Source organism: Phallusia mammillata, chromosome 4 (assembly GCF_965637545.1).
Source record: "Phallusia mammillata chromosome 4, kaPhaMamm4.hap1.1, whole genome shotgun sequence".
Classification (NCBI taxonomy): Eukaryota; Metazoa; Chordata; class Ascidiacea; order Phlebobranchia; family Ascidiidae; genus Phallusia; species Phallusia mammillata.
In genome coordinates, this window is record NC_137255.1 from 10,695,214 (window position 1) to 10,718,233 (window position 23,020).

A 23,020-nucleotide genomic window follows, 5' to 3' on the forward strand; every position below is an offset into this window, starting at 1 on the left:
ACTATAATTTTTGTTCTAAGCTTTGAAATGTCATAACTGATTTAATTAAACAACACAAAATGCTGCAAAAAGATCGTATTGTGACGCATGACAAGGCATTGTTCGTTCAACGGCTGCTACTTGGTGTTGCATAACTATGAAAATGGAAAATATAATTATCTATTGATTAAAAACGGTGTATAGTCACCCTGATGTTTGTTTAACAGTTTTACCTGCAAAAATTTCAGACCTTGGCCCGCGGAGTAAGTTACCGATTTTTATTGGCCCGCAAAAAAGTTGGACCACACTGGATAGAAAACGCTGCAATTATTGCGTGCTGTAACTGTGGCGCATTAAACGTATAGTGCATGTCAGAGACTAACAATTTTCATAGTTATTGCAAAATTTTGTTTTCACTCTTCACCGAGTTTCACCGTGCCACTAGAAAAGCTTTTGTACAAAACTCAACCCTACTCATCTCACTCATACTAATAGTTTGAAAACCGCTTCATAAAATGTGCTCACTTAAATGTTTTTTCGTAAAATCTGCAAAAAAGACAAACATCGCCTTTCGTGTTGTTGTTTCACTCTATCGTGGCTCGTGGCTCACCTTTTTTTCTCGCACCTTTGGAAGAGAATCGGACCTTATTTTTTTGGCCATGCCCATAAACTTATCTGAAAATTCAAATTTGGCATGAAGTAAACCAATTTATCAGATGTGTGACAGCGCGTTGTTGAATATTCCAGGACCAAATAGTGCTGTATTGCTCTCTGACGAAAGTCATACACCACAATAAAACTTGACCATCTATAATATCCATGCACAATGCATGCAGTAGGGCTGCCACTCCTTAGATTTTGGACTTGATTTTTCCCAAGATTTTGGGACTCGCTTGGGATTATGGGAAAAACCTTTAAACCCTTGGGATTTCTGACATTATACACAAAATAAGTTTTAATATCGCCTAATTTATTGGTGCCATCAAAAATCACATCTTCAACTGTTGACAAGATCTTTTGAAATGACGATACCATCATCAAACTGGGCTATTGTTGGTGTCATTACTGTTATAACAATGCCTTATTTACACCTTGCACGCGACAAGAAATATAATAGGCCCAACACAAGAGAAATAAATTGTTGTACATTTATTCTTTCTTGTACCTTTTTGTTGAATTTGTAGCCATAAAGCAATGGTTCTCAAACTGTGGTACGCTTACCACGCCGGAACTTTTCAGGTGGTAGGCGAGTGATACCTAATTTAAGTCCAACCTAAAATTGCAACTCAACTGACCCAACTGATCAGCTGTGGTTTGGGCGAAACTCGTGTTTTCAACATTTTTTTGAAATTGCTAAATATGTCAGGTTGAGAAAATGAGCTTGTTTCTTGGTATATCCATTTCAGGGTTTAGTTATAGTAGGACATTAGATGGTACACAGCAATATAAAAAAATTTGTCAGGTGGAACGCGATCCGGAAAAGATTGAGAACCACTGCCACAAAGGATGGTTTCTAAGCTAGTAACGAAATGCTCGAAATAAGAGATTTTATTGCACAATCGTTTATTCCGAGCATCGTAGTATCGTATAATAGGTAGGTAGCCAGCTAAAAGTATACTGTCAGTGCCAGTTAGGATTTTAATCAAATTATGTTTTATTCTAATAACAAACGTCCATTGTGCACAAAGACAATGCGTCAAGATTTTATTTACTTTCGGATTTTTGTTCAAATCTTGGGATTTTTCGTCAGTAAACCTTGTGATATCTTAAAAATCTCAGTGGCTGCCCTGTACCGAAGTATTTATTTACTGGGATGCTCTGTTTCTTTTTGCCATACAAAATATTAGGCTACCATAATAAATTTAACAGCATGCTGTCCGACACATCCCAGGGCTTGTCTGGCGTTGCCCCAGTACAGTACCGGGAAACCTATTACGTTGCTTTATCAAAGTAGTTGATGTTGACTACTTAAAGTGGCAATACTAAAGTTTCGACTTTAATCAATTTCCGGAGTGTTCTTGATCTTTTCCTTAATTCCCGAAGCAAGTTCTTAATTGGCCTAGGCTACTATTCAAATAATTAATCCAGCCCACCTCGACTTTGCTAAAGAGCGTTGTTTGTGAGGACATTTTGATTTTTTTAGTAGGGCCAAGCTGGCCGATGTCTAGCCTACAGTTAAGGGTCGATTTTTTCGCTCAAATATTTATATTTTGTCGTCTTGGAACTTTATTTGTTACCTTTAACTTTATCTGAGTTAATTACCCTGATTGCCATACGATTGCCCATAGTTGTAGTAGGTGCGACACTCGCAAGTCTGCAAATTACTCGGAGGGGATTCGCCATAGATTTGTTTGCGTAGACCAGGGGGTGTGCAACAGGCGGCCCGCGGGCCACAATTCAGCCCGCCAAGCTTTATAGTGTTGCCCTCACCAACATACTGATTCAGAGAAAAAATGTAGTTCTGGAAATTCTGCAAAGTTTTCCGCTATAGTTTTTTTGGTAATCTTCCACGTTGCCATACTACACGTAATAAGTAAAAGCTAAACCAGCGCTTTCTATACAACAGTTGGCGTTTTCTAACTACCGTGCGAACAAGTACTTCACAGTGACCGAATGTGATGCAATAATTCCGTTTGTGTAAACAAATATTTTGTTGTGAAAGCCAGTGTTGCGGCGAAATCCTGTATGTTTTAGAAAATAAATGTATTAGGCTAATACTTTTGAAATAAATGTATTGATACTAAGAATTTAAGCTTTATTATGTACATGAAAAAAATGTATGGCCCTAGCTTGGTGGCTCAAATTTGGTCATATTTACAGATGTAATGTAGTCAGTTAAGTTTTTTTAAGAAATATTTACAGTTAAGATAAATTTGATTAGCCAGGACCAATTTTCAACGATGGGATTTCAAGATATAGAGCACATGGCGTTGTCTGATGCAAAAAAACAGTATTAGCCTACAATATTTATCAGTCTTGTTTAACGTGCTTCGAGTAGTGACATCCTGTCTCCAAGGTCAGTAATCTTCGTTCTAACAACTCGAACTGCTTATCGCGATCGTTCTGAAAATACAGTTAGTCTATAGATTAACCCATGACGCACTTTGAAATAGTTTTAAATCGATGGCGTCTTACGATTTGTTGATCACGTTTGTGCAGAAATGCTTCTTTGTTTGACTAAAATGTTTTACTTTTCTTATCTAGTAAAAAATAATACTTGCTTACCTTTTCAGGATTTAGGGCCTTTTCAATTGCTTGAAGATTTAGGTTTTCTTCGGAAAACAGCCATTTAATTAAAATTGACCTGTTGCGATAGCGATTTGGGAAGAAGGAACGATATTTGCGCATAACCAGGCGTCGTACAAACTGTGGGAGCGTGTATTCAACATCAAGGGTAAGTTTCACCTGATACAACGAAATATTATTGGTTCAAAACCCAGCATGGGATTGTAATTTAAAAACACAGCAAGGCACATGAATAAAAACACAAAAATTTGGCCTGGGTATTTAATCTGTAGCATAAAAAAAATTAGGTATTTCTCCAGGTCTTGTTTAACAATCTCTTAATGCGAAAGGCAACATCTTGGCGTCAGTTCTAAAACGTTTTGCGTGCTGTTTGAGCAGTTATATTTATTACAAAATAGTCATTTACCTGCATTGCCAAACTACTGAGCTCTGCGTTTTCTTGAACAGCTTTAATGTTGTCAACAGCCAAACCGACCTACAAAATGTGTGTATTTTTGTACTACATTCATGAAACTGAAGTATGGTAAGTAATACGGGTCTCACAATTGTCAGGATCATTGTAACATGCGTTTGTAACTAGCATTTTGTTAATTCTGCAGTTGGCCACCTTCGTTTTTTCTTTTGTTATCATTAGCAAGTATTTTTTTTGTTTATGTTTACCAGTAGGTTCATAATGATGATGCTCATAACGATGAGGAACAGTACAAAAAGAGCGTAAGACACAGCTCTGTAGTTCACCTGTAAATTAAAAACATGGGACTTTTTCAAACATTGGAAATTTTAAACAGATCTTTACATCACCAGTGATTCCCTTATCTAAAATAACTGAAAAACGTTATACGTTAGTAATTGAGAAGTAAAACACTTTTTACACACTTAGTGACATAGTTGTGTGAGTGTTATTCAAGAAATATTGTTAACTATACCAAAACTATTTTTTTTGAAACAGGTCAATACAACCCTAATGCTAATACTGTATTGCACATACTTTTTTAAACTCGTGATGTTATCATGCGACCCTTAAAGTTATGGCGCAAGTGGGAGTCGCTAATTCGTTGAAGATACAATCTTGAGTCAAACAAACAATTTATGATGTAAGCTATAAAGCAACTTACAGCTGTGACCGTAAGCGTATAGTTATCAGCTCCTGTCTCTATTGCCTCAACTTCTGACAAAAATATGTCTTCAAACTGTATTTCTCCAATCATCATTATGGATGTCTTGATTACCGCAACCCACCATTGCCGAAAAGCATACTAAATCACAAACATCATTTCACTTTGATGTTACACAAGTCAGACATCAAGCTGAAGCTTGAACGCAACGTTTTAACCAAACACCCATTAAGGTCAAAAAAGCTGCAAAACATTTACGTCCAAATGTTACGTTGCGTAGTATTGTTGATTAGAGATTTAAAACTCACGTAAATTCAGTAAAATACCCACCTGATTCTGCAGCAAACAATGAAAACTCAAGGCGAATCCGAAAATAAAAAGAACGAAGACGAAAAAGAAGGACATAAATGTCCGCAGAACATCGTTGAACATTAAAACATACATTCCAAATCTTGGTAAGTTTCTGAGAAACATTATCAAAACCATCCATGACAAGAAGATGCAGATGGCACCTACCTGCCACTGCCAATCCTGTGTTGCAATAAATCCACAATAATAAGGGGCAGAAGGGAAAAACTGTTTTGAAGACGAATAACTTACCTCCCTAACACCAAAGTAGTTAGATCCTGCCGAGCTTGTGTCAGAATAAACAGTGAGAATTGCAAGCAGGTAAAGTGAAACTTCAGCAAAATTTGTGAAACTTGTAAAGTAGGATGTTATTTGCGAGAAAAGCTGGTATACCTGCGACAAATCGATGGGCTTCACAGCGCTAAAAATCTTAACAAATAGTTTAAACAAAACAAACACCAAACAGAAATGTTACCTCCTTCAACAAACTGATAACAGAAAAGAGAAGCACAAGTGGTTTTGCGATAAATCCCCAGGAATAATAATCATAACAAGGGCCATATAACGGTTGCGCTTCAGGGATTATAGCCACGCATGATTGCGTGACATTCCCGTCGTCTGTAAAATATGTGATTCAAACCATAAACTTTTAATTTTCCTAATTTATTTAGATATACATGTGTTTTAAACCAAATTGTTTGTTCAAATAGATTACCAATAGAAAATGGTGGTGGCATTGTCAGCATGTACGAGTTAAAAATTCCCATGAAGAAAATATAAAGAAGCAGATTCAGATAGTAGACAACCCTTCCGTAGGTTTTCCACTTGTGATTCAACAAACTAATCACCAATGGATGGCGCATAAGATTTTGATGTTTTTCGGTAACCTGACAATAACACATTTCATTTAATCAAGATAATGCTGAGCAAGTAAGTCCATGCAATTGTTTACCATTATGTTTAATGGGTGATTTTTCTTCAACAAGTTTGAACTGTGAGTGTAGGGGTCTGCACCACTGGGAATGAACCCTTTGTCATCATACACCTTTAAAATAATGTATGACAGTAAAAAACTTCCAAACATATTCATTAAAAACAATAATTTATCGCTGAATAATAGTCTAAATGATTCTGTTGGTTTTTTTGACAATTTTCCATGACTGATACAGAAATCAATAAAAATATAATATTGAAATATATGTATTTATCAATATTTGTTAAAACCATAATTCTTATCATACACTTGAAGCAGAATCATGGTTTTCTGCAATTTTCTCTGAAACTTCATCATCAGATGTTTCATCATCACTTTGATTCTACAAATATAAAGAAATAGGCATTATATCTAATTAAGCCACTATTGAAACCTTGTTTGACACAGGGAGGTTTACCAGACTGCAATGTTTACCTCATGGTCCATATTTTTGCCTCTCTTCTGTTTTTCATTTTCACTCTTACCATTCAACAATTGTTTGGGTAAAGCTCTAAATTTGGCAAAATATGATCCATCCTCTTTCTGTTCTGACATTTTTAGCCAGTTGGTGCAGGAAAACTCATCATCCAAAAATTCATAATCAAACAGAATCTACAAGCAGGAAGATATATAGTGCAGAAATAAGTATTTTGTTATGTAACAACCTATCGTAACAGTATATCATAGTTTAAACAAGAAATGTGATGTGTTTAAAATGTTACAACAAATATTTGAAATCTGTGCTCTTGTAAATTACTGACCAGTTCATAGGTATTTATTGTCTAAACTGTCCAATTAATTCATATATTTACCTCAACCTTACCTCATATTTCGTGTCATTCATCGGTTCATGATTTTCATTCATGCATTTTTTAAAAACTTGTTCTGCAATTTCTGGCATTTTTTTAATCAACTTTCTCATAGGTGTTAAAACTTCTCCTATCACATTATGAAAAACGTTATTATAACACTGAAATCACAACCACTACATAAACATAACATATGCTTCCTTAGTTTACTAAAAAATGTTAATTACATCAACTAACCAGAAATTTCATTAATTGTTCCGTTCATTAAAGCTTCCCGCCAATGTTTATCCTCTAAAATAACCTTGGCACACGAAATACTTCCTGAGTCAATCGCAAAGTCTAATGCATTTCTTCCATCATTTGAACAGTGAGCAACATCAGCCCTCCATCTGTCAAAAATATAGCAACTTTGTTTACAAACAATTAGTACAATCTCAGCAGGCCAATCAAATGGTAAAAAAATATCTTACTTGTTTTACCACAGAACACCACAGAGTTACAAAAGAAACTTATGGTTGTTTTAAATGTTTTGTACTTAACTGCTCTTTACATAAAAGACAGCAAAACCAACTACTAATAGGAAAATTGGTTTTGGGTGAAACTTACTTTAGAAGTAGATGCACCATCTTAGCATGTCCTCCTTCACAGGCAAGATGTAGAGGAGTTATATTCCTTTTATCCTTAGGATCAGCAGGACATCCGGCTTCCAACAGGACAGAGGCAGATTCATACATCCCAGCAAAGGCACAGCAATCAAGGGGTGTATATTGATTTTCATTTCTGTTGATATGGAAACCATCACGTAAAAAAGACTATAAAAATTTCTGAAAAAAGCTCAACAGTAACTTGTTGTTACTTGTTACTAACCTAGCCCCAACCCGAGCTTCAAGACGTACAAGCTCTTTTACACATTCGGTTTTTCCACACTGAGCAGCAAGATGGAGAGGAGTGTCCTTGTTCTTGTCGCCGTAGCTAACCATTTTACGATTTTTTTCACCTAGCTCCTTAACGACTTCACAGTGTCCGTTCTGTGCTGCAAGATGAAGTGGGGTTTGTTTGTTTTCATTCTTGGCATCCGTTTGAGCTCCAGCAGCCAATAATTTCTGTAATATGTCAAGTGTTACGTATTTTACCATATTTTTGAATACGCCTTTGCGCAACGCACGCTCAATCGACGAAAGTAAGTCGTCTCGTGAACATTTGTTAAACTTTATTCCGCAGCGCACAGCGAACGCGTAAAAACAATTTCAATCACAACGACTAAATTCTCGTGTGACATTTCTTTTTACCAAGTTTGAAGTGCATTACAAAAAATGTCAAGAAAAGAAAAGCTTTACTAACCTTGACAACATCTAAATATCCACCAGAGGCAGCACCATGCAGTGGTGTGGTTGACAATCTGGATCGACGCTTCTTGGTATTTGCTAAAACCTAAACATAAAATGTATTTATTAAACGCAAATGCACAAAAGCAGATGTATGTACAGAATTAAAAACCTGTTTTTTAAGTAGGACTTCTATAGTTTTTTCGTGGCCTTTCTTTGCAGCGATCCACAAGGCAGTCAAGTTGTTGGAATTAACAAGATCGGGCTTTGCCTTACTGCAAAAAAATTCTTACTCTAAAAATATAGAGTGCTTTTGCTATTTTACTCAGAAGTCAACCGATTTACTTGTCAAGTAGAAGTTCAGCCACTTTAAAGCGGTTAAAACTCGATGCAAGTATAAGAGGTGTCGACAAACTCTCGTCACGTTTGTCAAGTTTTGCACCGTTCTGTATAAGATATTCAGCTATTTTCAGATATCCCCGTCTAGCAGCAAGATGCAAGGCAGTTTCTTTGGTATTTCGTTGTGCGTTTACCGTTTTTGGTAGGCCCACATCTGAATTACAATTCATAACTTTTTTTGCCATATAAATTGTTAACTATGAACTAACAATTTAATTTCAAAATATATTGGACGCTCCCAAAAACATGCAGTGACCATAAACTCACCTTTTGATAAACAGAAATCGACGATGTATTTTGTTGTTTGAAAATGTCCATTATCGACAGCCAGGTGAATTGGGGTATTTCCATCATTGTCCTTCTCATCCAGAATATCAACACAACGATCATTGTGCCGTTTCGCGTAATTTCTTAACAGCAACTCTACCATCTACAAAAAACAAATACAAGAAAACAAGTAGAACAAAAGAAATTTAATATGCGTAATTTCTGGAAAAAGTGGCGTTCGTTTATTGGCAGCCACTTTCGGCAGGATAAAGTAATTATACCTACCCAAAATGTTTAAAATCTGTAGTCACTACATTTTACAATACCACATCAGTCAGCGAAAAAAATAATCTTTTTTAACCTCATCATTTCCATCAGCTGATGCAAGATGTAGTGGAGTTGCATTGTTATCATCTTTACATCCAATATCAGCTTTCTTATCAATCAGTTCCTGAGCAACATCCACGTGACCATGTAAGGCCGCAAGATGCAGAGGTGTCATTTCCTGTTTGTCACGTGCCTGAGAAGCAATATTGAATTTCAGTTTAGGTTCGTACTTTGTTGGTAAAAGGAGTATTGTTTGATTTGTTGCAGATGAATTTACCAACTCCAATCCGGTCCACAATACGCTAACAATAAGACATGATATAAATCTATCAGCCCTCACCTAAAAAACAACCTGCTCGGTAAATGTTTTATCAATAAGGTAAACATTAAAGAAAATCCTACAAGCACCCATTGAAGATAAAGTTCAATTTATTGGTTTACTATGCCTGCCTGCATGTTTTTTTTTTATAAAATGGAACCCACTGCGATTGGCTTGTCATCCTTTTCGATCAACAGTTTGGCACACGCTAAGTAACCACGGAGCGAGGCATAGTGGAGAGGTATGCAGTCATCACAGTCTTTGGCATCAATTTTCGCACCTTGATCCAACAAATACTGTAGAATTTCACAGTTGGAATCGCCCGAGGTTGCCCAACCAGCCAAGTTTTCATTCACCAGAAGATGTAATGTAGTTCTGTCGTACTCATCACGAGAATTGATATCTTGAAAACAAAATAGAAATAAAGGTCACCGGTACCAAAAAAACACGGCAACACGCCACATTATACTACTTCAAAACATTAGGCGATTACCACAACGTCACAAAACTGCGGAAATAGCGCATTTTTACAATTATACACAGGATAGCATTTTTTGTCCAATTCTATGTTATTTCCAAACCATGTTTGCAAAACAAGTGTTCTCACCCGCACCACCATTCAAAAGTAACTTGCACATATCCAAGTTACTGTTCATGACCGCGTAATGTAAGGGTGTAAAACCATTTGCGTCCTGCATATTGAGCTGTTTGTTTTCACGGCAATGGTCTTTAACCGCAGCGGCCTTGCGGGCACGGAATTGCTGGAAAAAAAAACGATTAAGCACAGAAGTCCATAACACACAAAAAAATGTTCAACTTACCTTTCTTGCCAATCGTGGAGTTTTAGTAATGTCGTCTTTACCCCGAGTGTCGTCTCCTTTTTTAATGAGTATTCTCGCAACTTCCTGATGGCCATAGATAACCGCGATATGTAGTGGGGTCATCTGTTGCTTGTCGCGTGCCTAACGACAATATTCAACATAACGTTTTTTCTAAAACTTACGTTCGCATACGCAGTGCGTTTCAAGAAACATGGATACACATAAACAACTGCGGTTAACCAAGTTCAACAGTTCCGTTTTTATAGTGAAGGTAGTGCCTTGGGATTTGTAAACTTTTATCCAAAATTTGTTTGTTGAAATAATGCTTACCAGAATTGACTCCTTGTTATTTTCAATCAGAAGTTCCGCGCATTCTGCGTTGTCCCAAATAGAGGTATAATGAAGAGGTGTAAAATCATTTTTATCTTTCGAATTTACTACAACGTCTCGCACTAACAGCAGGTCCTTCAAAATTTCGCTGATTGATGGGTCGGAAATTGGTCTGTCTTCTTCACCGGTCGTTTCTAAGTTCTATGAAGAAAATAAAAAAATATTGTCACTAGCAATATTCATGATAAAATTGTAACAGCCCAGGGCCAACATGCAAATTGTACACATGGTTTATCTAGCGTTCGTTCAACCTGAGGTTAAGGGCCACATGCGGCACTTCTGAAACAGTATCACATTTTTAGAATTACGAAAAATGATTCCTTTTAACTAATACATACATTACATTTGTGTAACATTTAAAGTACTTCAGATTTGCATTTTGGAGATCAGTTTTGTTATTACAGGGTAGTACTTTTTATGATTACGAGAACTGGTAATCTAACCGAATTCGGCTCAAAGTCCTCCAGTTTATTTATAAGCAGGTGGAGTGGAGTTCTATCTTCCATATCACGAGCGTTGACATCTAAGAACAATTCAAAGTTATTTTTTTTTTTTGAAAGTAGAGTTCAGAAAAAAAGGTTAAAATAAATTTATACATGAGCACATGTAATAAAAAGCACCAAGTCGGTTTTACCCTTTACATAAAACCAATTGTTTGCAAGACTCCAAGATGTTTGGTGCAATGGCTTTCTGTTCCCATGCAAGGTTGACGGTTCTAATCCGTCAAACCGCTTTGCTTGTGATTTGGGTTTCAGTTAGGGTTCACTATTTATAGATTTTGCAGCTTCGCACTCGGCTCAGTTTTTTTTAATTTTTTTCGGGTAACTTACCGGTCCGAATCGGTTTGCATTTGTTTCACCTGTTTAAATCCCCTTTAATTTAATTTTACTCAATACTCCTCGGATTTCGACTGTGCACTGTGCAATACCGCAGTGTTTTGATCATAATCTCACGTATTTTTCAGTGTGTTATTCTGCACTCAACATTTTATTGTGGTGCCGATTACAAAAAAATACAAACTCCATTATTACTCGATCGATTCCTGTTTAGGTTCAACGACGAACAAAGTGTGGGTTTTAACTACAGTTTGGATTTTAGGAAAACGTCATTTACGATTCGGGATTAGTTTAATGAACTGCAACCGTTCAAACTGACTCGACGGTTCAGATTCAGTTCCATGTCGACACCCTGGTTCTAATCCCATAACAATTACATACAACAACTGACGACGAAACGAACCAAACAAACAAGCTTACTATAGTCGTATAGCCTAGGCTTCTTACCTGCTTTGTTATCTAATAACAGTTTGCACATTTCGACACGTTTGAAAATTACTGCATAGTGCAGAGGAGTGAAGCCTTCGTTATCTTTTTTGTCTAGTTGTTCTTTTACTGTTAAATTTAACGATTGAAGTAATCTTTCCATCGTTTCTACATCGCCTTCACGTGACACCTGTGACGCAACAAACAAAATGGGTAAAATACATAGGAAGTCAATTTAAATCATTGCCTACAAAATACCGTTTCAATTTAAAGACCTTTGCGTCAAGTCCTGCCATGTAAACGCAGGACTCAATTCGTAACTTAGATGTGAAAACATGTTCGTAGAGAACACAAACCAACTTTAGAGTAAAACAACAGTGCCATTTTACTTTGAAACACACCTGGTACAGGTCAACACTTTTAGGAGAGAATTGTTCTGTTGCAGAGCTACTAGGGACCATCTCTGGATTTTTAGTGTCTGCAGAAAAACTAAACATGCAACTGTATGAATTCTGTTGAAATTTTTGTATGGCTTTCAAGTCACAATAAAAACCTTGTAAAGGAAGTTGATTTTTTTGTCAAGGATTCCGCTCGTTGGGATTTCTTTTTCTTTACGGACTGAAATTGAATCACACATTTCATAAACATACTGTGCAAATTGCCAATTATTCGAATGTCTTAAAACTAAAAAAATAATAATTAGGAAAAAAACGTATTTAAACAACATCCAGTATAGGGTAAATACTGGCTAATATTTACTTACGTAAATAGACATGATTTGTTCATCAACATACATTACTTTACTGATGATTTATGTTGTAATTTAAACAGTTCTTGTTTTACAAGATACACAGCATGTTATTCACCCCAGGTTTAACTGGTTTTAAATTAGGTATAAAATAGTCCATTTAACAATATTACAAAATGCAAGTAAAGTGCGTCCTCTAAACCCGGGGTGTCAAACTCGTTGGGTTCGGGGGCCACATTGCAGTTTGAAAATTATGCCGAGGGCCGCATGTGGTTTTTAATTAAGTTTTACACATATAAATAACCTTTTCGCTATGATGGCCGCATTGCAGATCCTTATTTCATCAACAGGCACCAAATACCTGTTGGTTTTTGTTTTAAAATTACAGATGTAACGAAATAGGTTTATATCATATATATACCATCTATTGACGCCCCCAAATCCCAGATTTGCAACTTGATGCAGAGATTGAGCTGCGTAGTATGAAGATCTGACACCCCTGCTCTAAACTACCTTGCACATGGTCTTAAACTTACAAACTTGAGTGTTTTAGGTTCCTTGTTGTTTGATTTACTGGACTGTTGGTTGATTCCTTTGTTATCTGATCCTTTTCCTTTTACATGCAAAACAGAACTTTGGATTATAATATATAGTATTGAGAATTTAGTGTTTAGAAGAAGTTACACACAAAAAACTGTACCACAGACAAAACTCACTTTCATTCACCATTTGAAACTCCACTTTTCTAACAGGCATTTGTGGACTTTCTCCACTATATGCAGCATTATTATTGCTCATTGTGAGCAAACAGGTATTTTTTACACTATAACTTAAATATGTCACATTTTAAAAATAGGTAAGTTTTTTTATGTCTCATACACTCAATGGTTTCAGACAGTTTTTAAAATGCTACAACACAGACAAACACTATTCAAGTTCAAAACGAAATGAAACACATTTTGTCTGACTGGTTGAGACACACATCACTCACACCATGTTATTCAAAACTAGCTCTGCTGCTTACAAGTTGTACATTAAGTTGAAGTTTCGTAAGTAAAACTTACATGGTAATGAGAACACTTTTTTATTGTTGACTCACGTCACATTGTGTACTTAAATCTTGGGGTAATTGTTGTAGGCATCCAACAGGAACACTGCAAACAAAGTTTTGTTACCCCAATAAACTTAAGAAAACTTAGAAGTGACACAGGTAGCAATAAAAAACAGGCTTTCTTGGCAAAGATATTTGAACATCTAATTCTATAACAGGCAATGTATAATTTTTTATCAGACTGGTATTAATATAATTAATCTTAAACACCCCGACTAATTTTAACCGAACCCTAATTCCAAAAACACCCAACCAATAAGCATTAGTATACCAAACCAATAGACATTTAGGTGTAGGTTTTAACAAGACACAATTAGTATTGGAAGCGCTATTAGGTATTGTAGCCAAACATATTCACAAAAAATCATTAAACTATCATAAGTTATATATGTGTTTCCAAACGTATATGGATAAGAAATATTATGGTGGTTGGATAAAAACTTGTGCTGTTATGTTATCCAACCACAATTTTAGCACCTTTTGTCGAAAGGCAATGTAAGAAAAAAAATTTTAAAGTCAATTTATGACATGACAAGTTACTGAAAAATCCACTAATGCTTATGAGAAACACAAACACAGTAAAGTAGACAATATTTACCATTACCTTATCACCGTCTCATTAGCATTTAAGTTTGTCCCCACATGCAACTCAACTTGGAGTTTTTAGACTGTTTGACTTTGTCAGGAACAAAAGTTTGCTTTGTTTGCAGATTTGCAGCCATTTTGCATCTAAGGCGGAGAGTAAAAAAAAATTGGTTCTTTCAACAAGTGTTTGTCCAACACATGTCAAGAGCCATGCTTGTATCAAGATTAATGTCTGTTGACATACACTTCAGATTGTAACGCCAATCACCTGAAGGTACTTTGACAAATATGCACAGCCCTCTAAGCTCTGCAACATTTTGTGTTCTTCTCATTTTTCCCAAATGAATAGGTATTACAGACAACAACTTTTATTCAATAAATCAATCATTCAATTTAATTTATTTGTTCAATCAACTTAATTTGTTTCAGCGCTGAATGTACAATAACAAGACAGGTAACCAAAACAAGTGTGTTAAGCATTGAAACAAGCAGCTGGAGCCACAAGTGGCTATTTTAGATGCTGACGGTACTTTATAATTCATGACACTATATTAATATATTTATTACTGTAACAATAGCAATTATTTAATCTATTTGTAGTTTAGTAGTATTTTTTTGAACAAAATTAATCAACAACATGAAGGTTTAGTTATATCTCTTTCAAATCTTGTTTTGACCCGACATGTATGTCTGTGGATAAATGTTTGCCTCTAACTGCTTAAACTAAAAACCGAGGACAGTTAACAGTGCCTTGAATGTCTGACCATTTGCTTGGTGTTGCATTGTTTGACGCACTGTTTAGGAACACTGGGCAGTGATAACAAGTAGGTATAGATGGAGTAAAACTTCTGATCTTTTTTTAAACTCTACATCTTTTTTAAGAAGTTTTGGTACTATGAAAGTATTGGAAGGCAGTAAAAACAGTTGTCACATTAGTTTACCAAAAACTCAAATCTATAATTTAAATAAAAGCACTGGTAAAGATAAATTGAAAAATAAACGCACTGGTAAAAAGCAGTTGAAAAATACTGCACCAGTTTTCACCAGAAAGATTATGAAAACAAGACGGATGCAACCAAGTGATTCTTTGTGTTGGGAAATTCCCCGTTTGAGTTACTGGTTGATTTTGAGTCGAAAAAAAGTTAAAATTTAACGATAAACAAAAGCCCATGTAAAATGTGGGTACAATCATAGATAACTTAGTTAGTAATAAACGAGAAATCCACTACAAACAATTGTTTAAAATTACACAACACAAGGTCTTATTTTGGACTTTAAGGGCCGGTAAACCTAAAAACGAAATAAATTGTCCGATTTTTACAACATGGAGAGCTTAAGTTTGTAGAGCTCTTCTGGCAAATGTAATTTTATTCCGACGTTTCGACGTCCTATTCAGGTCGTCTTCATCAGGGTAAATAACACTGAATACGACTAATACAGTGCACGATAAACAAAGAAAAAAAGAAGAAAACGCAAGCACGTCACAATCCAGTTGGGGTAGCCGTTAAATGGATTCTCCGCGATCGACGGGCAACTTGCCCCAAACAGGTGATCCATCCAAAAACAGAGGGTTTTGTGACACTTCCGTAGGCTACATACCGAAACTGACGGATATTTTACGGCGTATGTTGCGTGACTTTGGCGTATGGGTTGGCGTCCAACCTGTCAATACTCTCCGCAAGCTACTGAGTCACCCGAAAGATCCCATCAATACCTTTGAACAACGAGGTGTTATTTATTCCATTTTTTGCGCCGAGTGTCCGTTAATATATATCGGGGAGACTGGAAGGTCACTCAACACCCGACGAAAAGAACATCAACGGGATGTTGCCAACAGCGACGCGAAGAAGTCGACCTCTCCAATCACACGGTATCACAAGGCCACCATATTGATTTCAATGCGGCGTCAGTTGTGGCCCGGGAGCCTGACTGCAGGAAAAGACTATTTCTTGAGTCATGGAATATTCACCAACGGGGCAACACAATGAACATCAAAACAGACGTGATGCTTTCAGCGTGCTACAAGCACCTGCTCAAAGATTAGAGGCCCAATCAATCGCTATCGCGCGGTGTTTTCGTTGCGTTGTGACGTGCTTGCGTTTTATTCTTTTTTCCTTTGTTTATCGTGCACTGTACCAGTCGCATTCAGTGTTATTTACCCTGATGAAGACGACCTAAATAGGACTCAAGGAAAATGGTTAACTAAATGCTAGCTATACTACTGCTAGCCCAACTTCCCAAGAATGTGGTATCAACTACTCTGTGATATCTTTTGACAAAAAATCTAGCTAGGCTAGTACAGTACTATACAGAGTCTACAGAGTACAGACAGACTAGAGTCTGGTCTAGGTAGTCACTAGTCAGTACTCAGTAGTCACTCACTAGAGAGTAGAGATCCGACTCGTATATCTGACATTTGACAAGGCGCTCAGCGGCCAGCGCTAACCTCTCTTCCTTTCAAATTTCTAATGGAAACAGAGTTTTCAAGTATTAGTTGGCTATAGTTAAGTTATTCAGCGTTTCCCCACTAAGTCTCACATATATGCATTTTATTTTGTGCACTAGGCCTATACAGAAGGAGCCATTGGTGTTAAAACTGAAACTAATTCTAGTTCTACCAAGGCGTTTAACAAAATAGCATTGTATTTGGTGTGAGAATTGTCATCAGCAGCACATCAGGCGAGCTTGGTCAGCCCAATCCGCCGCAAAGAACAGCGAAGAAAATTTTACAAAAAACGTACGCTATTTGGTGCTGGTCCGATCAGTCCACAATTTGCAACAATCCCGATCAGACCCACGGCCAACGTGTCAACGTGATAACAGCAACACGGTTGCGCTTTTATTGTGGGAAAGTAGGCTAACCGTGTATTTTCGCTAATAAAACTTTTATTATAAAAGCTACCGACGTACGATCGATTTCAGAAAAAGAGTTACAGCAGCGCCTGCCGCCTGTCACTGTTAAAGGTTACAGCCACTTAATAAATCATATATAACCATATTATTACGAAAATTCTGAGACAAGTATGGTGGAAATTAGACATGGCCACCTGAAATCTTGCGGGAGAGTTTTAGGCCAAACATTCGATCTGAATGTAAAATGCGTAAAATTTTCTATTTTTTTATTAGATTGGAAAACAAAGTACTTTGTTAACCCTTAGCAAGGGCCTGTTTCGTAAGTTGGCGTAAAAAGCGACATGCTTTATTTTTGGAATATTTTGGCAAATGCTCATGCCATCATCAGTGATATAATGGCAACATCAGTTAGCCAACAACCGTTTAACGTTTAGGAGTACTTTTTGTCTGTTAAAAAAAAACCTGTTTAAATAATACAACAATAAAAACAGTAAACGTTTGAGAAATACCATAGAATATTAAAATACTAGGCTACCTAGAAGTCCATGGAAATACTGTAGTCCACTACGGCAGTGTTTTCCAAACTATGAGCTGTGAGTCAAAGTTCATGTACGTTCGGTGTGTTTATGAAGGTTTTTAACGAACACATTATTTATGCTTGAACTCCGGCCATCTGTCGAAAATTTATATGACTCTGGTGAGTCTTGTTGGTGTTAAAAAGCCACAAGAACCAATCAAGCGCGACAGGTGATGTCACGCTTGATTTGACACAAGTAAATAGGAAAGCAATCGAGTCCGGACCGTCAAGTCTGTTTTAGTTTTTAGTTTTTGGCTTTTTGCTACTTTGCTATTTCTAATATCTGCTGATACTTTTCGTTTGATGTGCACACTGCATTTTTTAGTTTTTTTAAGGAAAACATTCACTTTATGAATATCTGAAAATCAAGACTTGTTTTTGTAAATTATTGTCTACTTTTTCCTGTTTTGATTGAAGGCCTTGGAAAGTGCACTCGCAACCTGAACTTCGATCAAAGAAGAATGAGACAGATGAAGAATATGTCACTTTCAGGTAAGGCTTCATTGTTAAAAACTTAAAATATAAAAACCCAAACAATGTCAGCATTATCATTGCTTTATAAATATAAAGCAAAGCATGAGAACTTTCAAGTAAATCTGGGCAAATTTTCAATCAGTATACTGATATATAAACTAAAGTTAAAAATAGAATTATGTAAGAAAAACAAGTTTTATGCATATTGACTATAGTTTCATATGTTATTCATGCATACCAAAAAGAAACCTCATCAGTTTCTTTGAATGATACATATAATACAAACACAACAGTGTAAGTGGTCTGTATGCTTGTTCATGTTGTGTTTTGTAAATTGTTGTAAACAATAATGTTGTCTTAGCTTAAAACAATGTGGCTACATGTTAATGTACTTATGGAATGGAATGTATATACCATATGTATATACCTTGTTTTTTTAATCGTTGCTGCTGACAAACAGCACTATATGCCTTACTGTGAGTCTATGGATATGCCAAATATACCACAGGCCACTCTTGTTTTGTTTGTTTTAGCATATCTTGTGTGATCTGTTGCTGCAAAATTGTAGTAATAAAAAGTAACTGTGTCATTCGGACCTGCAACATAATATTGTATTCACAAAACAATCAATAAGTCAGTCTTGTTACTCTTTGTCTGTTTAATTGTTGCCCTCTATTCTTTTTTCTGTCTCATGCTTGTTTGGTCAGCACTTTTTAATCAAGAAAACACATGTTGCCTATAGTTGATGTAAAGGTTTTGACCCTGGATGATCCAGCAGTTATATTTATCATTTTAATCCCAAATATTTGTTTTTGTGTTTACAGATCCTTTAACACTTTCCCCCTACCGTGTTAAAACTTTAAAAAGTTGTTTTTATAGGTTTGCCAGGCTGTGAAAGATAATGGTCATACATTTGTAATTGTTAAACATTTGTAATTGTTGTTACCAAAATCAAATAATCAAACATATCCATGAGTAAATGTAGTTGCTAATACTGCTGCTGCAATCCCCATACTTAGCCTGCTTGCATGCAATTTAACGGGCAAACCTTTTTACTTCTTGAATAGTTGAATGCTAGGACTAGGAAACTTTTTATGGGTAGTTTGGTCTGTTAAATATAAAGGAAGCTGTGCAGAAACATGCAGATTATTTGAAGTTGCAGAATGCAACTTGCATTGTTTCAAACTTGAAAAATATATTTTTAAACCTAAACCAATAGCTGAAAGTATTCCTGTTTGTTTAGCTTTATTTACAGTCTGTGAAAATGTTGTTACTTGAAACTGAATGTATGTTTGTATTGAAAGTTTGTTTTGCTGTTGTCACTGTGGAGCAGGGCAATTTAAGAAGCTTTGTTATAGAGTTTGAAAGCATTTTTGTTGGAACCATCATGGCTTTATCGTTTTACTATTGCCGAAGTATCAATATAAATCTTTTACAGAAGTCTGAAGACCAATGAAAGTGGGAGTGCCCATGATGGAGCTACAACTACCATCATAATTGTCTCTTTGCTTGTCACTTTAGGACTTGTTTTTCTTTGCCTGTTTACCTACAAAAGACAAAGAAAGTAAGTGTATGGGTAGAGTATTACCCAAAATTTAGATAAAAATATTCTTGTCATGCCATTTAGAAAAGACAGGCTTCGCCATCGCTTATTGTCACTCCAGGAATTTGGTGTCACATCTGGTGATGGTTGGGCAACATCTAAAGTAAAGGTGAGCAATATGTTTGCCACATTTTAATTTGTTGTGTCACCTTACCCTTACTAATTATGGGTCCCCTTCCCTGAAGGGGACACATATTGATTTTACTCGAATTGTTTGTTTGTTTTTTCTTTCTTTTTTTCTTTCTTTTTTTTCTTCCCAAAGTTTGTCCGACTCGTTTTTCCATCAAATGTTTGATGGATTTGGCTGAAATTTACACAGATGGTAGATATAGTTATGTAGATGTGCATCCCACTTTGATTTTGTTGATAACCCCAGTATTTACCCCGCTAGCCCCCTAAAATGGGTGAGTTTTTAAACAGTGTCAGAATTGGCTGAAATTTGGATTTCTTGTATAGTAAGCCATTTATAGGTGTCGGTTGTTGTGTTCAACCCTGTAGTCCTAACATTTACCCCACAAGCCCCTAAAGTGTAAAACGTATTTGTATGTTACTGGGCACCGACAAACGAAAGATTTCTTTGGAGCAATAGTGTTACAAGGGCAACCAGTTGTATGTTACTCGTTGGTGGGTTGCTTGGTGGTCATTTTTGCGCCATGTCAGTTAGGGGCTTGATTTTAAACGTTGGCGGATTGGGCTGAAATTTTGCAGTACTATTGATTGAGTCATTGTGGTTTTTATATGTTTTTAGTTTGTGTGTCGAACCCAATTAGTTGCCTTACTAGCCCTCCAAAATGGGTCAGTTTTTTAAAATGTTAAATAGTATATACTTCAAACAATATCTGGGGTGAATCTAATTTTATAGTTTGTATTCTACATAGTATTATTATTTAAGCCCAGTGCTGATCACTGTGTTTTACCTTACAACACCCGACTTTCTCATGGTTATCTCTTAAATTGCATTATTTTCAACTTTGCATGTGTGGGGACCCATGAGTTTTTGCCTGCAGAAACGACTAAAGTTATAAAAGACGATGGCTAATATTGGACCCAATACAAAATAAGCATAGGAAATATATTTATGTTTTAAAATAGGTTATAGTGTATATGCAAGGGCAATATGTGCTAAGCCACCCTTCTAGTTATAATTAGTTATAATTATGGGTCCCCTTCCCTGAAATTAATATCCCCTATATGTCCCCTATATTGATTTTACTCGATTTGTTTGTTTTTCTTGTTTTTTTTTTCTTTCCAAAGTTTGTCCACCTCGTTGAAATGTTTGATGGATTTAGATGAAATTTTCACAGATGGAAGATATAGTTATGTAGATGTGCCATTTGTTTTGTTTGACTCAATAGCCCCAGTATTTACCCCACTAGCCCCCTAAAATGGGTAAATTTTAAACAATGTCTGATTTGGATGAAATTCGGACAGTTTGTTCATTGTTCCATTTTTGGGCATCGATTGTTGTGTTTCACCCTGTAGCCCCAATATTTACCCCACTAGCCCCCTAAAATGGGTAAAATTTTTAAACAATGTCCGATTTGGATGAAATTCGGACAGTTTGTTCATTGTTCCATTTTAGGGCGTCGATTGTTGTGTTTCACCCTGTAGTCCCAATATTTACCCCACTAGCCCCCGAAAAAGGGTAAAATTTTAAACAATGTCTGATTTGGATAGCTTGAAGAGTTTGCAATTTGTAAGGAGTCGATTGTTGTGTTTCACCCTGTAGCCCCAATATTTACCCCACTAAACTGGGTGGTTTTTTTCAAACAATCTCCGATTTGGATGAAATTTGGACAGTGTGTTCATTGTGCCTTTTTAAGGTGTTAATTGTTGTGTTTCACTCTGTAGCCCAATATTTACTCCATTAGCCCCCTAAAATGGTTAAAATTTTTAAACCATGTCCGAATTGGATGATTTTTTGACAGTTTGTAGAATTTGGCATTTATAGCTGTCGATTATTGTGTTTCACCCTGCTGCCCTAATATTAACCCTACTAACCCCCCAAAATGGGTGAATTTTTTAACAATATTTGAGTGAAATGACATTTTGACAGTTTGTATAATATGCCATTTGAGATGTCAGTGCTTCACACTATTTAGGCCAACAAAAAAAATGTCTGAATTGTGTTAGATTAGGACAGTTTGTACTTTACATAACTTGTTTATTTAGGGAACACACTGTGTTTGACTTTGCAACACCCTTTCTTATGGTTATCTGTTTACAACTTTGCGGTATTGGGGACCCATGAGTTTCTGCCTGCACAAATCAAGGTTATAAAAGATGTTGGCTAATATGGGACCCAGTATATAATAAGCATAGGGAATATATTACAGTTGCAAAATAGGTTGTAGGGTATATGCTGTAGTAAAATGTGCTAAGCCACCCTTCTAGTTGTTAATTAACAGTGTTTGTATAGCAATAAAACAGCTTATTTTATAAGCCAAACTGGATGTGACTGGAATCTTTTCTAAATCCAGCTGATATAAAACTTTTCTAAATCCAGCTGATATAAAACGAATTATATCATGCCTTTTGTTAAATTTAGACACCAGATGCACTTTCTGATAGTGACTCTATGGTTTTCCTCTCAACACCTCAAAACTACTACTTTTGTATTGGCTCCATGGTCATTGATGAAACATAGTTGTTTATAACTGTGCATTGAGAAAATTTGCTCCATCCTACCTCTGTATTCAGTGGTTGTATTATTGTTTATTTGGTATGTACATCATACTATTTTCTGTAACTGAGTGTCATAATGTTTGTGAATGAACTAACCCAAGTGGCAACAAAATAAAGTGGTTTATTTCCCTATTGGTGTGGTAACTTTTAATCGAGAAGTAAGTTAAAATGTCCACCAGTAGTTTTTTGGTCAAACAGAAGATGGAACTAAAATGTTGTGTGACTTTCTTTGTAATCCCTTTGTATTTTTGTCAACCAACTTTAATTATGTGTGTATTATGAGACGTTTTATGTAGTGTCCCTCGCTACGAGTTTTATACTAAAAAATAATACGTCGTAATAGCTCGGTTAATTCAAAAATCTTAAGTAGGGCTAATAGCTAAGTCATTTCAAAGGTAGCCTACGTTTTTCTCCTTACTTTTTCCTTGTATATAAACGCACTTGTTTCTGCTTGTATATTATATTTTCACTGACAATGACAACTGCTTTTGTCGAAACGTCTGTTTAATAAAATGAGTACGTTTCATTCTACATTCTTGGCAATTTGATTTTTATTAAAAGTTGCGGACAAAAGAGGAGATAACGGTAAAACAGTGATCATCTGGTGTTAAAAAGCCGCAGGGGCATAGAAGTTGTGTCAACGTTCAGCTCCGGTGCATGTTGTTGGATTTGAAGCTAGGGGCCTACTCTAAAATTAATAAACGAATCCGATCAGATGTTGCGTCCAATATTTCAGGTTCGGCAAAGTTGACCCTGTACATGGGGTTAGTTTGAATGTGCCTGCATACTCCCGATTTTTCGTTG

General features: G+C 36.1%; 2 protein-coding genes across 4 annotated transcripts; one reads left to right on the top strand and one right to left on the bottom strand.

Annotated features, from left to right (window-relative positions):
• Positions 1-1,368: 1,368 nt before the first annotated feature.
• On the bottom strand, positions 1,369-15,507 carry LOC145224875 (transient receptor potential cation channel subfamily A member 1 homolog). The gene is made up of 33 exons (XM_080091478.1): positions 14,044-15,507; positions 13,393-13,482; positions 12,865-12,941; positions 12,134-12,198; positions 11,982-12,069; positions 11,602-11,770; positions 10,762-10,841; positions 10,259-10,459; positions 9,929-10,069; positions 9,715-9,868; positions 9,272-9,510; positions 8,823-8,981; positions 8,462-8,624; positions 8,141-8,348; positions 7,968-8,070; positions 7,812-7,901; positions 7,338-7,573; positions 7,077-7,250; positions 6,708-6,859; positions 6,485-6,600; positions 6,097-6,273; positions 5,930-6,004; positions 5,641-5,733; positions 5,404-5,575; positions 5,164-5,306; positions 4,941-5,081; positions 4,671-4,871; positions 4,341-4,481; positions 3,886-3,963; positions 3,632-3,700; positions 3,205-3,384; positions 2,942-3,042; positions 1,369-2,660 (listed from the first exon to the last, which is right to left on the bottom strand). Exons 5-32 carry the CDS (start codon positions 12,039-12,041, stop codon positions 2,950-2,952), a joined length of 4,008 nt encoding a protein of 1,335 aa, XP_079947604.1. The 5' UTR covers positions 12,042-12,069; positions 12,134-12,198; positions 12,865-12,941; positions 13,393-13,482; positions 14,044-15,507; the 3' UTR covers positions 1,369-2,660; positions 2,942-2,949.
• A 1,382-nt stretch (positions 15,508-16,889) lies between these two features.
• Positions 16,890-22,747, top strand: LOC145224881 (uncharacterized). 3 transcript variants are annotated; one of them, XM_080091487.1, is made up of 5 exons: positions 16,890-17,946; positions 18,174-18,222; positions 19,367-19,492; positions 19,556-19,640; positions 22,080-22,747. In XM_080091487.1, exons 1-5 carry the CDS (start codon positions 17,916-17,918, stop codon positions 22,176-22,178), a joined length of 390 nt encoding a protein of 129 aa, XP_079947613.1. In that variant the 5' UTR covers positions 16,890-17,915; the 3' UTR covers positions 22,179-22,747. The 3 variants fall into 3 exon arrangements, with proteins under 3 accessions (XP_079947613.1, XP_079947614.1, XP_079947615.1); XM_080091488.1 differs by having other exon boundaries at positions 19,370-19,492; XM_080091489.1 differs by lacking the exon at positions 22,080-22,747 and adding an exon at positions 21,704-22,073.
• Positions 22,748-23,020: the final 273 nt, after the last annotated feature.